The 12,694-nt window shown below is 37.9% G+C and overlaps 1 protein-coding gene across 2 annotated transcripts; it reads left to right on the plus strand.

Moving 5' to 3' along the window:
• The first annotated feature begins 616 nt into the window (after nt 1–616).
• On the plus strand, nt 617–10,904 carry tmem25 (transmembrane protein 25). 2 transcript variants are annotated; one of them, XM_086081608.1, is made up of 9 exons: nt 617–916; nt 3,783–3,889; nt 4,234–4,578; nt 6,697–6,987; nt 7,067–7,198; nt 7,269–7,302; nt 8,527–8,627; nt 10,234–10,320; nt 10,407–10,904. In XM_086081608.1, exons 2-9 carry the CDS (start codon nt 3,808–3,810, stop codon nt 10,469–10,471), a joined length of 1,137 nt encoding a protein of 378 aa, XP_085937734.1. In that variant the 5' UTR covers nt 617–916; nt 3,783–3,807; the 3' UTR covers nt 10,472–10,904. The 2 variants fall into 2 exon arrangements, with proteins under 2 accessions (XP_085937734.1, XP_085937733.1); XM_086081607.1 differs by having other exon boundaries at nt 619–916; nt 10,430–10,904.
• The last annotated feature ends 1,790 nt before the right edge of the window (nt 10,905–12,694 follow it).

Genomic DNA, 12,694 nt, shown 5'->3' on the forward strand with positions numbered 1-12,694 from the left:
CCTTGCGGCTACATTGATTAACAATACCGGTGCACTGAACTAAAATAGTGAAGATACATACTAAGAACTACTAAAAACGATTTCCTAAAAAATACTCTTACACTATGAAGAATTAGGTCCTAGCTTTATGTTTGGTTGTGCTGTATATGAAGATTATCTACATTTGGTGTATTACACTGGGACAATCAATTAGTGGTATTGCTTGCAAAAAAAAAATATAGATATATATATTTGGATGTTTAGAATGTTTCTGATGTAGTGGCTTTGGGATGTATATCTAATTGGTGAATCTTCAAATCTTCTTAATCATTTCCCCCATAGTTAGAACTGCCTGCTTCTATTCTATTCTGGCTGCAGCGCTCTGCATGCTGCTGCTTATGTCTGTTCAACTGCACTGCAGAGACATTCCAGTCTGAAATAATGGATCACTGAACACGTGGGTGTTGTCCAATGTGCATTGCCATTAACCGTTGACTTTGACATACCTGCTGATGATCAATAATGAGATGAGAAGGAAAGGCAATGCTCATTTTGTTCTACAGTTCAATAAATTTCCTCCTCTCTCCTTTCCTCTCTTCGAGCAATACATTCTCTCCATCTGAGCCTTCCTCCTCTTCCTCCTCTTCCCCTTCATTCTCTCATCCTCTCAAGTGCTCGATTCCCTTCTCCCTCCCTCCCTGCCACTCGCCGGCGGCGGTGAGTGCCTGAGTCAGCTCGCTTTACCAGTGAGTGAATGCCGCTACTGGAGGTGCCATATCCTGCACAGCAACGTGTATGTGTGTGTGTATGAGTGCACACAGATGGGAGAGCGACTGAGTCAGAAAGGCTGCCTTCCTCTCATCACCGTCCTTCGCTCCTCTGCTGCCATGGAGCTCCGATTGGCTGAATCGCAGCAGAGTCTGCAGAAAGGGCTGAGGTAACACCGTATGTGTGTGATGGAAGATTTGGGTTGAAATGTATGAAGCACAAACATGTGTACTAAAATATGCATGCAGCCTTGTATATGTGTCTGGGCCTTTGCAGCATTTTTGTCCTGCCATTCTGGAATGTTAGTATAAACCAAGCATCGACTGCTAACGGTCCAGTGGGTGTATGTATTTCCTTGCTCATCATCATGTTTACAAAGTGTGCGTCATGCCGTCATCTGAAATGAAAAAATGCAAGTTTTTTTTCTCTCTGCCATGCTTGTCTTCAAAACATTGCTTTATAGTGTACTTCTCATAATCTGGTCTACTGGCTTTAGACTTTATGACAGAACCTTGAACTCAGCCACAACAACAAAGGTATAGTTATACACAGTAGTATTAGTGTTTTCAAAAGTAGCAAATGCTAACAAGGCTAGCTATCTTCGTGCCTAAATTTGCTGCCATATAGATGAAACCACAATTGTGGTTTGACTCGTTTAACTGTATTAATTTCATTGGAAGATTATCCTATGAGCAGCGTGTTAACACATAACCTCTAAATGGCAAACATTGACTGATAATTGTTGCTTCCAAGCTAAATGGAGGATTTAACTTCAATTTTAGGGCTTATATTACAGTATTTGGTTTGTTGTGTGGCACGAGTTACGTGACGTCACAAATCAAAATGGCGTCTTACTCAAGGAAAGGACACTCCCCGCTAATTGAAAACCATTCAATTTTGGATTGTTGTAATATGATTTGTGAGGATTATTTTGATTTCAAACTGTGATGACATGTCATTTGACTTCTATAACAATTGGCCTGGTTTGTAGGGGAGACCGGGGCTAGTTGTATCACGGGTAAGTTGTCACATTGCAATTTTCTTCTCCACCAGAGGGCACAACGAAAAAGTGGAATACTAGTTTTCTTTGTATAAATGGTCAGGGATTGTGTACTGTCTGAAAAGAGAATAGCACATTGTGAGCTAAGATGAGGCCAGTTATCTGTTTTGCACGTACAACCCAAAGTAAAAAATGTCAACTTCATATATTTTTGAAACAGGCGTATTAGCAGCAAGTATTAGCCCACATGCTAGTTTGGGGCAACTTGTCTCAGTCATTTTGGGGTTTGTTGTCACATATGCAAAGAATAGGCCAATGAAAAATGCACCTCTGGCAACTCGGTTTACATATGCCAGAATTACCTTTCAGATGCTGAGTCTGAAGAGTGAGGAAATTAGTTTGCTAGGTTTTGTTTCATTGTTTAAAAATTTATTTTTTAGTTGTTGGTTGAACTAAAGCATGCTGACATGTCATGTCAGGACTGGTTTAAGTTTCATGATGGACTATCCATTAATCCATTAACTGAAATGCTTTTTATTTTATTTTATTCAATTTAATCTAAAATGTCCAGTTTAAGGGAAGCAAATCAGGCATTTGAGGCTGAGAGCTATGACCTACATGCCAGCAGTTCCTAAGGACTTATTATATTACATATAATTTATTTCATAATATTTAATGTTTAAAGTTTGCTCAATGACTATAGTACATTTTCAAGATCAATGACAATTTCTATAGATGTAAATAAATACATAAATACATAAATACATAATAATAATAATAATTTAAAACATCAGGAGAAAAGGGATAATTTTGTTTTATTTTCTTAGTTGCAAAATCCAGTGTGACATCTTACCCCATATAGTGTGACAACTTACCCATTGGTGGGGCAACATGTCACATGTTCACTCCCTCTATTTGATGACTTGTATCTCTGCACTGACACAAAGTATAAAAATGACATGAATACAAAAAATATACTGGTACGGTGGTACCTTAGACTTTGGTCTTTGGTATATATTTTGTTTATATATTCCAAGAACTAGATAAAAGTATAAAAAGTGATACAACTAGCCCCGGTCTCCCCTATGCTAGTCACAAAAAGGCAAACAATTCGCTGTTTGTTTTCACTGAGGACTGCCGCGGGAAATCACCCATGTCACTAAACTGGTCCAAAAATGATTTACTTTCTACAAATGATGTATCTTTGTTCATCTATCTATGCCAGTATTATATAGTGACAGGCTACAGCAGAATAATTACATGCTGTAATGTGTATCTATCTGTTGCCCTTCACACTTCACAGAGATGATTCTTGTCACAAGGCAAGTCAGGCAGCTGCTTGGGGCCCTCAAGTCAGTGGCCTGGCTTGGGTGCCAGCCAATGGCTTACTACATACAGTGTAGTGGCGATCACGTTTTGAAAATGAGAGTCACATCATAATGCGGTTTAAGGTCTCTTATGACAGTTTTGAGTAAAAATGCTGTAAGTATTGTACTATAAGGCAATTGGCTTGTATTTTATTTTGTATTGTACAAAGGTTAAAAGTTTCTAGTTATAAGATTTTGAACCATGGCATGAATATGTTTTAAATTAATTGGCACTTTGATTGCCATGTATTTTCTCTATTGTGCTAACTTACTGAAGTACAATAACACACTAATAACTAGTGATGGCAAAATGAAGCTTCATGAAGCACTTGCGATACTTTTTGACTCCTCAAGATGGCACTCATGATTCAAAGATGCAATGCAAATGTAATCCATTTTCATTGCACTTGCCTTTATCTTTAAACCAAGAGCACCATCTAGAGGAGTCAAAAAGTATCGCAAATGCTTCATGAAGCTTCATTTTGCCATCACTACTAATAACATCGTGTTCAACTTAACTCTCCTTTAAAAAAAACAAAAAAATAACTTAACTCTCCAATATTTTGTGCAATGATATCTGTCTAATGCAAAATATGTCTTGGCTTAATAAAATTTGGAAAACAACGTAGTAGCCTGTATTTAATTACAAACTCAATCTCTGTTAACAGGTAGGTGTGTGTATGTTGTAGTAGGATGGATCATGTGTGCAAGAGAAGATGGTCATCAGGCTCCCAGGCCGTGGTGTTTCTTCACACGCTGGCCTTATCCTGGGCAGGTGATGTATGCTGTTACTTGACTTTTGTCATGAAATGTCAAACTTAGTTTTACAAAAATAATTGCACTGATATCATAAAACAAGGTCAGATCTGATGATTCAAGTTTTTTTTCAGTCATGTCCTGTTCCAAACACATGAAAAAAAGCATGGTGTCTTGGTGATTCTTACGATGTTTATCCCTGTTGCTAGATTTTTTTTCAGAGTTACTATGCAACATTAAAGTGATTAAATTCAGAATATAAATCTTAAAATGTGTAAGTCATCCCTTAGTTGACTTTTATTTTACTCACATTTTAGAAAAACAAACAAACAGAAAAAAACAATTTAGTTTCTGTACCCACAGGTGCTGTTGAACCCGCCTCCAAAATTGACGGACATCGTCAGACAGCTATGACGTTAAGAGAAAACATGATACACAGGTTCCACTGTCATTCCGATGGTTGGCACCCCCACACGCCGAATTCGCTGACCTGGTACCTGAATGGTGAGCGGCAGAGGTCGCTCTCTCCCAAAGGGGGGGGTCTGGTGACGACACCTCAAAAAGGCTCTAAGGTCACGAGACTGGGAGCCAATCACAACAGCACATTCTTCCTGCGGGCCAGAAAGTGGGACAAAGAGTTGGTATGTGTGGCATTGAACCCTAAATCGGGAGAGAGCTACAATGCCACTGTCACGCTCAATGTCCAATGTGAGTGGCTGGGAATTATTTATCGATTTCTTCTTCTGCTACAATGACTATTTTACCTCTGCCATGCACCAAGCTAGTTTGTTTGGTACCTGCCAAACTCATTTGGTCCCAAAAAACGCATAAATGTATTCTATTTTAAACATTACCATGCATGCTCCCAAAGACGTATTTATGTTTTTTATTATTATTTTATTTAAATTTTTTATGCTAGAGCATACAGAAGGCTTTGATGCAGCCTCTGAACTGAAGAGAATGGTTGAAACAATGGTAGTTATTACAAAAACGGCCAGCAGGTGGCATCAGAGTATAAGAGATCAACCAGGGCCATGTTGCAAAAAGCTCATTTACCCACAGTTTTAAAGAAGTTTGTAAATAATGATGAAACTTAGCTATATTCTAATTCTAATTGCTGCAAAACAGAAACGGATCGGAAATTTTTTTTCTTGATGAATGAAGAGACTCTAATCTTTCTTTTGGTCCATGTTTTTATAGCAATAGAACACAATATTCTGTGGGGCTTGCAAAATCAAAGTCAAAATTCAGTAAAACAGCCATGAGCGAAGGGGGTTTCTTCAGTGAAAATGGCTGGGAGTGAATGAGTTAAACAACAAAATACTTCTACCACTGCTGTAAAACATTTTACAGGCGTATATCATGGGAAATCCTAAAATTTTAGTGGTATCTTGATAGCAGATCCAGCATTTTTTTTTAAGTTCAGAAGTTCACAATTTGAAATCTTTCCCTGCTTCATTAGCATTTGCAAAAATAATTTTTTTATACCTCTTGTCCTGAGTTGGGTTGGAGATGAACTGGAGCCGATCCCCGCTGTCCTCTGTGAGGTACACCATTGTCAGATTGCCAGTCAATCACAAGGAAAAAATTGAAAAACATTTTTTGTTAACAAATTAAAATAAGCCCAAAATTCTATAAAAAATGGAAAACTAGCATTTCTTTCATTTGAAATTTAAAATTTTACGGTTACAAAATTCGTTTTAATTATAGCAGTAACTTAACACATGAGTCTTTAGGGTTGATTTTAAATGTGTTTATTTCCTTAATAGCCGGAACGTTCGAACAGTCGTCAGGGAGATGTTGTCCTTTTACTGGGTGTCACACAGAAGCAACGTCATCTACTTGTGGCAGCAGCCAACAAAAAAAAGTGCCACCGGATGACATCGCTACTAGGTGATTATCTTGAAGGTTTGACTTGTGGCTCCCATGCTTTTGTCATTTAATTAAGCCTGAAGCACAACCGGAGGTAAAAATCTCTTTCCTTTTTTGATTGTATAGTACAAAAACATATACAGCAAATAAAATAGGGCACAATACAGGTTTAATACTCCTCAACAGGAATTCAAGCCACATGTTGGCAACTTGGCAAACATCTTAACTTTATTTAATTGGAATCTAACTTTACAAGCGATATTAGAAGTCTGTGGACTGTTATAGGCTACAGTGCCTGTATTTGATTTATAGATGGAGTTCTGTTTTTAAAATAATATTTTTTTGGAATTTTTACTACGCAATACTTAATTAACCATGGGTTTTTTTTGCACACAAGTAATACACAAAATACAATTTAAAAAAGAAAAGAAAACTAATACTAAAACTAGCGAAAACAAAAACTAAAACTAGGCATTTTTTAAAAACTAAAACTAATAAAAACTAACAATCACCTCAATTAAAAGTGACTAGATTAAAAAAAATGAAAATAAACAAACAAAACTCAAAACATACAAACTATAAATGAAAATTCCAAAACTACAACTATTCACACTCATGTTTACCTGTTGACAATTTAAAGTCTTCAATTAACCTATATTCATTGTTTTGGGGATGGAAAACCCACAGAAGCACGGCGAGACATGCAAACTTCACACAGGTAGGCTGGAGCCACGATTCGAACCCTGAAACCCAGAACTGAGGCCAACATTCTACCCACTCATATGAATTTACGCAGTTTTGACTGTCGCACAAATGCATTCGGGTTGCCAGGTCTGCCAACTTCTGGTGCACATTAGTGACTGTGGCAGGAGTGTAGAATTTGGTATTAAAGCCAAGCCTTGGCAGAGTGTTTTTGTTTCTCTCTATGAATCTTTCCTCTCCTCTGTTTTCTAGTTCAGCCTGAGATCATCAGGGTCAGCGCACACGCCAGCGAAACCTCCGACCCCGGCCTTTTGCTAGTCCTCTTTGCACTGGTTCGGTCCAACCCGCCTGCCACCTTCACTTTGGCGGATCAGTCTGGTCTACTGGTGGCTAACACTTCAGACATCCTCATCCTCGACTCGCACAGCTACCCCTGGCTGACCAATCACTCGCTGAGAGTCACTCTCAGTAGCCTATCAGGAAATATCTCGCTGAATGCCAGCAACAGCGTGGGAACAACGCAAAGTAACCTCACACTGGCAGGTCACTGGCAAGGGGAAAGGAGGGCAAGAGGTGACGACCATAGACGGTTTTTGGACATCTTCTTCTGTCTTTTCTCCAGAGTTCCTGCAGTCTCGTGTGGAAGTGCCGATGCTGGGAATCGTAACAGGAGGGTCCATGGCCTTCATGGCGCTTCTCATCCTCAGCCTGATAGTCCTTTGCCTCATGCAAAAACCAACAAGCAAGTCCATTGGTAAGACACGAGTCCCTTGTGGGTTTGTAACAAAGTTTTTGCAGTGTACAAACTTTATTTTGTTTTACAGATGAGCCAGTGCAGATTCTAATGACTAAGAAAAGGTAATCCTGACAATATCGCACGTTTGTTTCAAGCTAACCATTCTTACTATATGTTAAGCAAATTAGCACTACTGCTAGTTTCAGGATGAACGTAAAATGCAATATAACATTGACAGACAAACTTAATTTGACACTTTTTGCATCCACATTTCCAGCTGTTCAATGTTTCAATACCAGACAAATTATTTGTGAAGTTCAAATGTTATTAGTTGTTAGTGAAGTGAGTCTTCATTCAACTCATGCTAGCATTTAAAAAAAGGCTACATTGCATTTTAGGGTCATCCGACAATTTTACCCGAGAGCCGGATACCTCAGTGCGGTCAATTAAGTCTCTTTGCTCCTTAAAAAAAAAAGATAGACCAGTAGTTACATTTCCTGCTGTGAGTACTTGGCACCACACATTGAAAATTTGGTGGCTTGTTTTATACTAAAACTGACTCTAATGTTCTTCAGCCTTTACTTTAATCTACAATGTCAAAACAATTTACAGTTTAACCCTATAAAGCCTGAACCATGAAATATATGAGAGAAAATTACTTGTAAATAGAGTATTATTTGGTCCTTTTGAACAAACAAATTAAAAAAAAATTTGAGGGGGGAAATCAACTTCCACATATAACTTTTGATTTGTGTCATATTTGATACATCTAGTCACAAACGCTTTAAATTTGTACATTTATAACTGTCAAAAATATAATAATAAACAGACATATCAAACATATTGGTATTTCAAAAAAATCTGAAAGAACATTTGCCATTATTAATAAATATATACTTTCTCATTTGGGTGATCTTGCCAGGTCGCTGGAAAAGCCATCAGCTGGGTGATACTGCCCTCTAATGGATTATCCGTGCAATACGTGTGTCAGATCGTATACAGTACGTCAGGGTTTTAATGGGAAAAAAATATTATACTCATGAAATAGAGGGCTGTATTTAATATGGTACATTTGGTTTTATAGGGTTAAATAGACTTTATACATCCCTTGCAAATCAACAAACGTATAATGTTGATAATAAATCAAGGCAAATGTTTTTTATTGCTTGTTACCTGCAGTCAGTGCAACATTAACGACACATCTGAACTGTGAGCCTTCTCAGTCCTAATTCAAAGAGATGAGCTGTTGGTTAGTGTTCCATTATGAATATGTTGTGACCACATGACCTACGTTTGGCGTTCACATTTACATTACATTTATATTTGGCGCTGTATTATGTGCACAGTGACTCAACCAACCTGAAAGGAGAGAGAACTTACATCCCCAGAGAAAACATGTCTCTTCCTTCCAATATGCAGCTCAATGACCTCAGCACTTTGAAAAAGGGTAAGACTTGGACTCAGGGCGCAGACGGTAAACTAGATTCATGATTCTGTACCAGAAATAGTAAGACATAAATGAGATTCATGATAGCATATACAGTAATTGATTATTATTATTTTTATCAAACCAATTAAAAGGGCACCATGATTTTGCAATCACCTCCTTCTGTTTTATTGTAATACGGTTTCCTCTAGTGATGGGAAAATGAAGATATTGCGATTTATTATTATTATTATTATTATTATTACACCTCTCGATGGTGTTCTTGTTTTAAAGTAGTGATGGACAAATGAAGCTTTATGAAGCTCTTGCGATATTTTTTGGACTCCTCTCGAGGGCAATATTGGTTTAAAGATGCAGTGGAAATTTAATCTATTTCCATTGCACTAGCCTTTACTGTATTTTTAAACCAAGAGCACCATCTAGAGGAGTAAAAAATATATTGCAAGTGTTTCATGAAGCTTCATTTGTCCATCACTTGTTCCCTCCCACTTTCCCAAAACAGCCATGGTAGGTTTGTTGGTTTTGGATGGCTATTTATCAGTTGGTGACCCGTCGATTGGCGACCGGTCCAGGGTGTACCTGGCTTCTCGCCCAAAGTCACTCGGGTTACGCTCCAGCTTAGCCATGTGCACCTTGAACAGAATAAGCTGTGGAATATTAAATTTTTAAGACTTTTTGCATGGTACAGCACACGGACAACTTTTGATTTAGAAATTTAACTGCTATTGTGAATATAGAAAGTTAACACACCCCTGTTCAAATGGCAGGTTAACTCATTCACTGCCATTGACGGCTATAGTCGTAAAAAGTTCATTTAAACTATTTCTATTAGTTTAACATTTGTTTCCACTTTTGCTAACAAGAGCATGAAAACCTAGAAAAAAATTATTGTAAATTTAGATTACTCGTTATTTAACTAATGAAGTCATGTGATTAATTACAATTTTAAAAAAATAGCGCCTGACGGGCCTAATTATTTTTTTTATTAAGAATAAGGACCGTTTAATCGTAATTAATCGCATGATAATTTTATATCTGTTCTAAATGTACAATAAAAAAAATCGAGGTTTTCATAAAAAATGTAATGAAATTAATTTTTTTTAACATTTCTTAATTTGTTTATTTTTTCTTTCCCTCTCCAAAACATGTTTAAAAATTCAAATTGAGTTGTAATGGTAGTTCACATTAATGGTCAAAAAGATCTATCTGCCATTTTTACTTATTTCGTATGGAAGTTTAGTCTAATAGTAGGAATAAAATATGCACCTACAGTATCACTATGAAGATGATCTAGATCAGGGGTGGCCAAGTTCGGTCCTCGAGAGCCACTATCCAGCCTGTTTTCCATGTTTCTCTCCATTAACACACCTGATTCATGATCGGGATTGTTATCAGGCTTCTGCAAAGCGTGCTGATGAGATCATCATTAGATTCAGCTGCGCTGAAGGAGGGAGACATGGAAAACAGTCTGTATAGGGGCTCTCGAGGACCGAACTTGGCCACCCCTGATCTAGATATTCCCAATTTTCCATCCAACTCTGCATCTCTCTTATACTTATTTTCTGTTTCATCCATTGCGCCACTGCTGGTACATGGCTTGCTAAAGCACGAGAGAACACCCAGCAAATTAGTGGGGGAGAGAAGAAGAAAGATGAAGAGGATGAAGATCTGTCTTTAGCTTATGCTGCCAGAGGTCAGGTGGCGATTTTGCATTTCTTATGTTTGTATTTCAAAATGTGGTTGCAATAATGAAATGTGGTAATTTCTTGAATTGTCAAGTCTTGTTCCCCTGCCACTCCCAGGCTTCGCCAGATATCCAATGGTGGGCTACATCTACAAGGTGAATAGCACAAGCAGCGAGGAAATTTGGCTCTGACTAACCTCAAAGGCTAAAAGTCATGAGCTGTACAAGTGCATGCATGACTTTTTGAACAGACACCCTGCAACAATTCACCCATTTGTCTCTTAAAAATTTGGCACAAAATCTGTGGTTGGATCATGCAAAGGGATCTGTGCTTCAACAATCGTATTGACAAAATGTGCGTCAACTCCAAAAGTAATGTGTTGCCATGCCATCTGTAACCATTTGCTCGTTCTAAATAGAATGCATTTATTCTGCTATGCACATGTCCAAGATATAATGTGTGAGATTTTACAAACTAATTTGATGCAAAAAAAATATTTATATATAAATGCTATGGAAAGTGTCATGCACTGTGTAACAGTTTACATATGTATATGTGTATGCAATTACAAGATGCTACTGAATAAAGTCAACATGAGTACATGTTGCCTCGACTGTGACTCTTCTGTCGTCCACAAGGGGGTGCTAAAACATGTCTGGTACTTGTGCTTAAATGTGCAAAGGGAGTGTTTGTGCCTTTTGCGCAGTAAACTTTCATGATTATGTTGTTTGTGCGCACCATTGTGCATGTTTATTGCTAGAATAGCAACTGCAAAATTCACATTGTATGTTTGACTCGTGTGGACGCACATGTTGTGTGAGAGAGAGAGAGAGACGTACACCAGGTGCTGTCTGTGGCTCACAGGGTTTTGATGCAGCAGTTCAGACAGGAAGCTGTGTTGTGTGCTGTGCTGTGGGTGAACGCATTTGCTTCCTGCAGCATTTGGGGGGGGGGGGGGGGGGATATACTGTACACTTTGCTACACAAACAAAATAAACAGTTTTGAGCCACAGTTAAGTTATTAATGAAAACACATTTTGTTTTTGCCTTACCGTGATATAATAATTCTATTATGTCCTGAAACAAACTGGCAGTGCAGATGGAGTTAAAAATGAAAGTATTTTTGTTGTTGTTTCTTACTTTTTGTACACTACATTGAAGTAGGCGCTGCGGCTTTCGTAGCTGGAGCTAAAACAAACAGCATCACATCTGCCATTTTGTTTACTTGAGTAGGAACAGTAGTGTAGTACGAATGCTTGAGTAAACAAAAAGAAAAAGACAAAATGGCGAAAGTGGAAGTAGCTACAGTAACAATAAAGCAAAAACGACTGTACAATTTTTTTTAATTAATTGTTTTACTGTCATTCTTGTAATACATTAATTCATACCTGTTTTGGTAACTTGGTACAATGGGGAAAAAAATCTACTGGACACCAGTGGCATCTCTGATTTACTTACCTATTTAGTACCCTTACACTCATAAAATGATTGAATACTCAGCAGATTTCTACAAAATAATTTGGCAACATAAAGGAATTTTAATTTGATTTTTTACAGTTTTTCTCTGTAGGTTTGGCACATTTCTTGAAACTGAGATGACATTTTCAAAATACCATGGACAAATCCCAAAACCATCTTACAATTGGTGTCAACTGAATGGCATTTCTCATTGCTGTCATCAAATTGCCAATGTCTTAGTACATGTCTCAATTGCCTCAATGGATCTGTGCAAATGGTTGTGTACATTTAGCCTACAGTTAGCACAATGTGCCCACATTTAGCACATTTTCCAAATGAATAGATCTTGTTGATCGAGCTGGATTAGTTGTTTTTCAGTCTAATGGCTGTTTTCTCCAAAACATGTCAGCAGGATTTCAGTGTGTAAGTCATAATATGCAAAATCATCTGTTCAATTGTCAAAATGTGAATTTCCATCGTGGCCATCTCATCATGGAGCTACTACCACCATACTCTCCTTTCCTCAATCCAATTGAGGAGGTTTTTTTTCCGTTTGGGGGTGGAGAGTGTATGAACATCGGGCTCCAGACCAGTTGTCCCTACTTCAAGCAATGGATGCTGCATGCAAAGACATCACAGGGGATTAGTGTAGAAGATGGTTGAGACATTCACTCCGTTTTTTTCCTCGCTGCATTGCAAGGGGAAATATCGGCTGCGACGTAGATGAAAACCTTTGGCCAAACCGAGAGCAGCGTATGGATGCCCAAGAGAATGACGATGATGGCCAAGAAGGGGAAGGCTTGTGAAACTGAATGTGTTACAGTAGTTGGTTCTTCATTTACGCTGTGTGCGAGATATGATTTTAGTTATTCGTTTTTAGTTTTTCATGAATATACAGATTTCTGCTGACACTTTCTTTTGTTG

This window comes from Leptonotus elevatus, chromosome 7 (genome assembly GCF_054856555.1).
Source record: "Leptonotus elevatus isolate MCC_2025b chromosome 7, RoL_Lele_1.0, whole genome shotgun sequence".
NCBI lineage: Eukaryota > Metazoa > Chordata > Actinopteri > Syngnathiformes > Syngnathidae > Leptonotus > Leptonotus elevatus.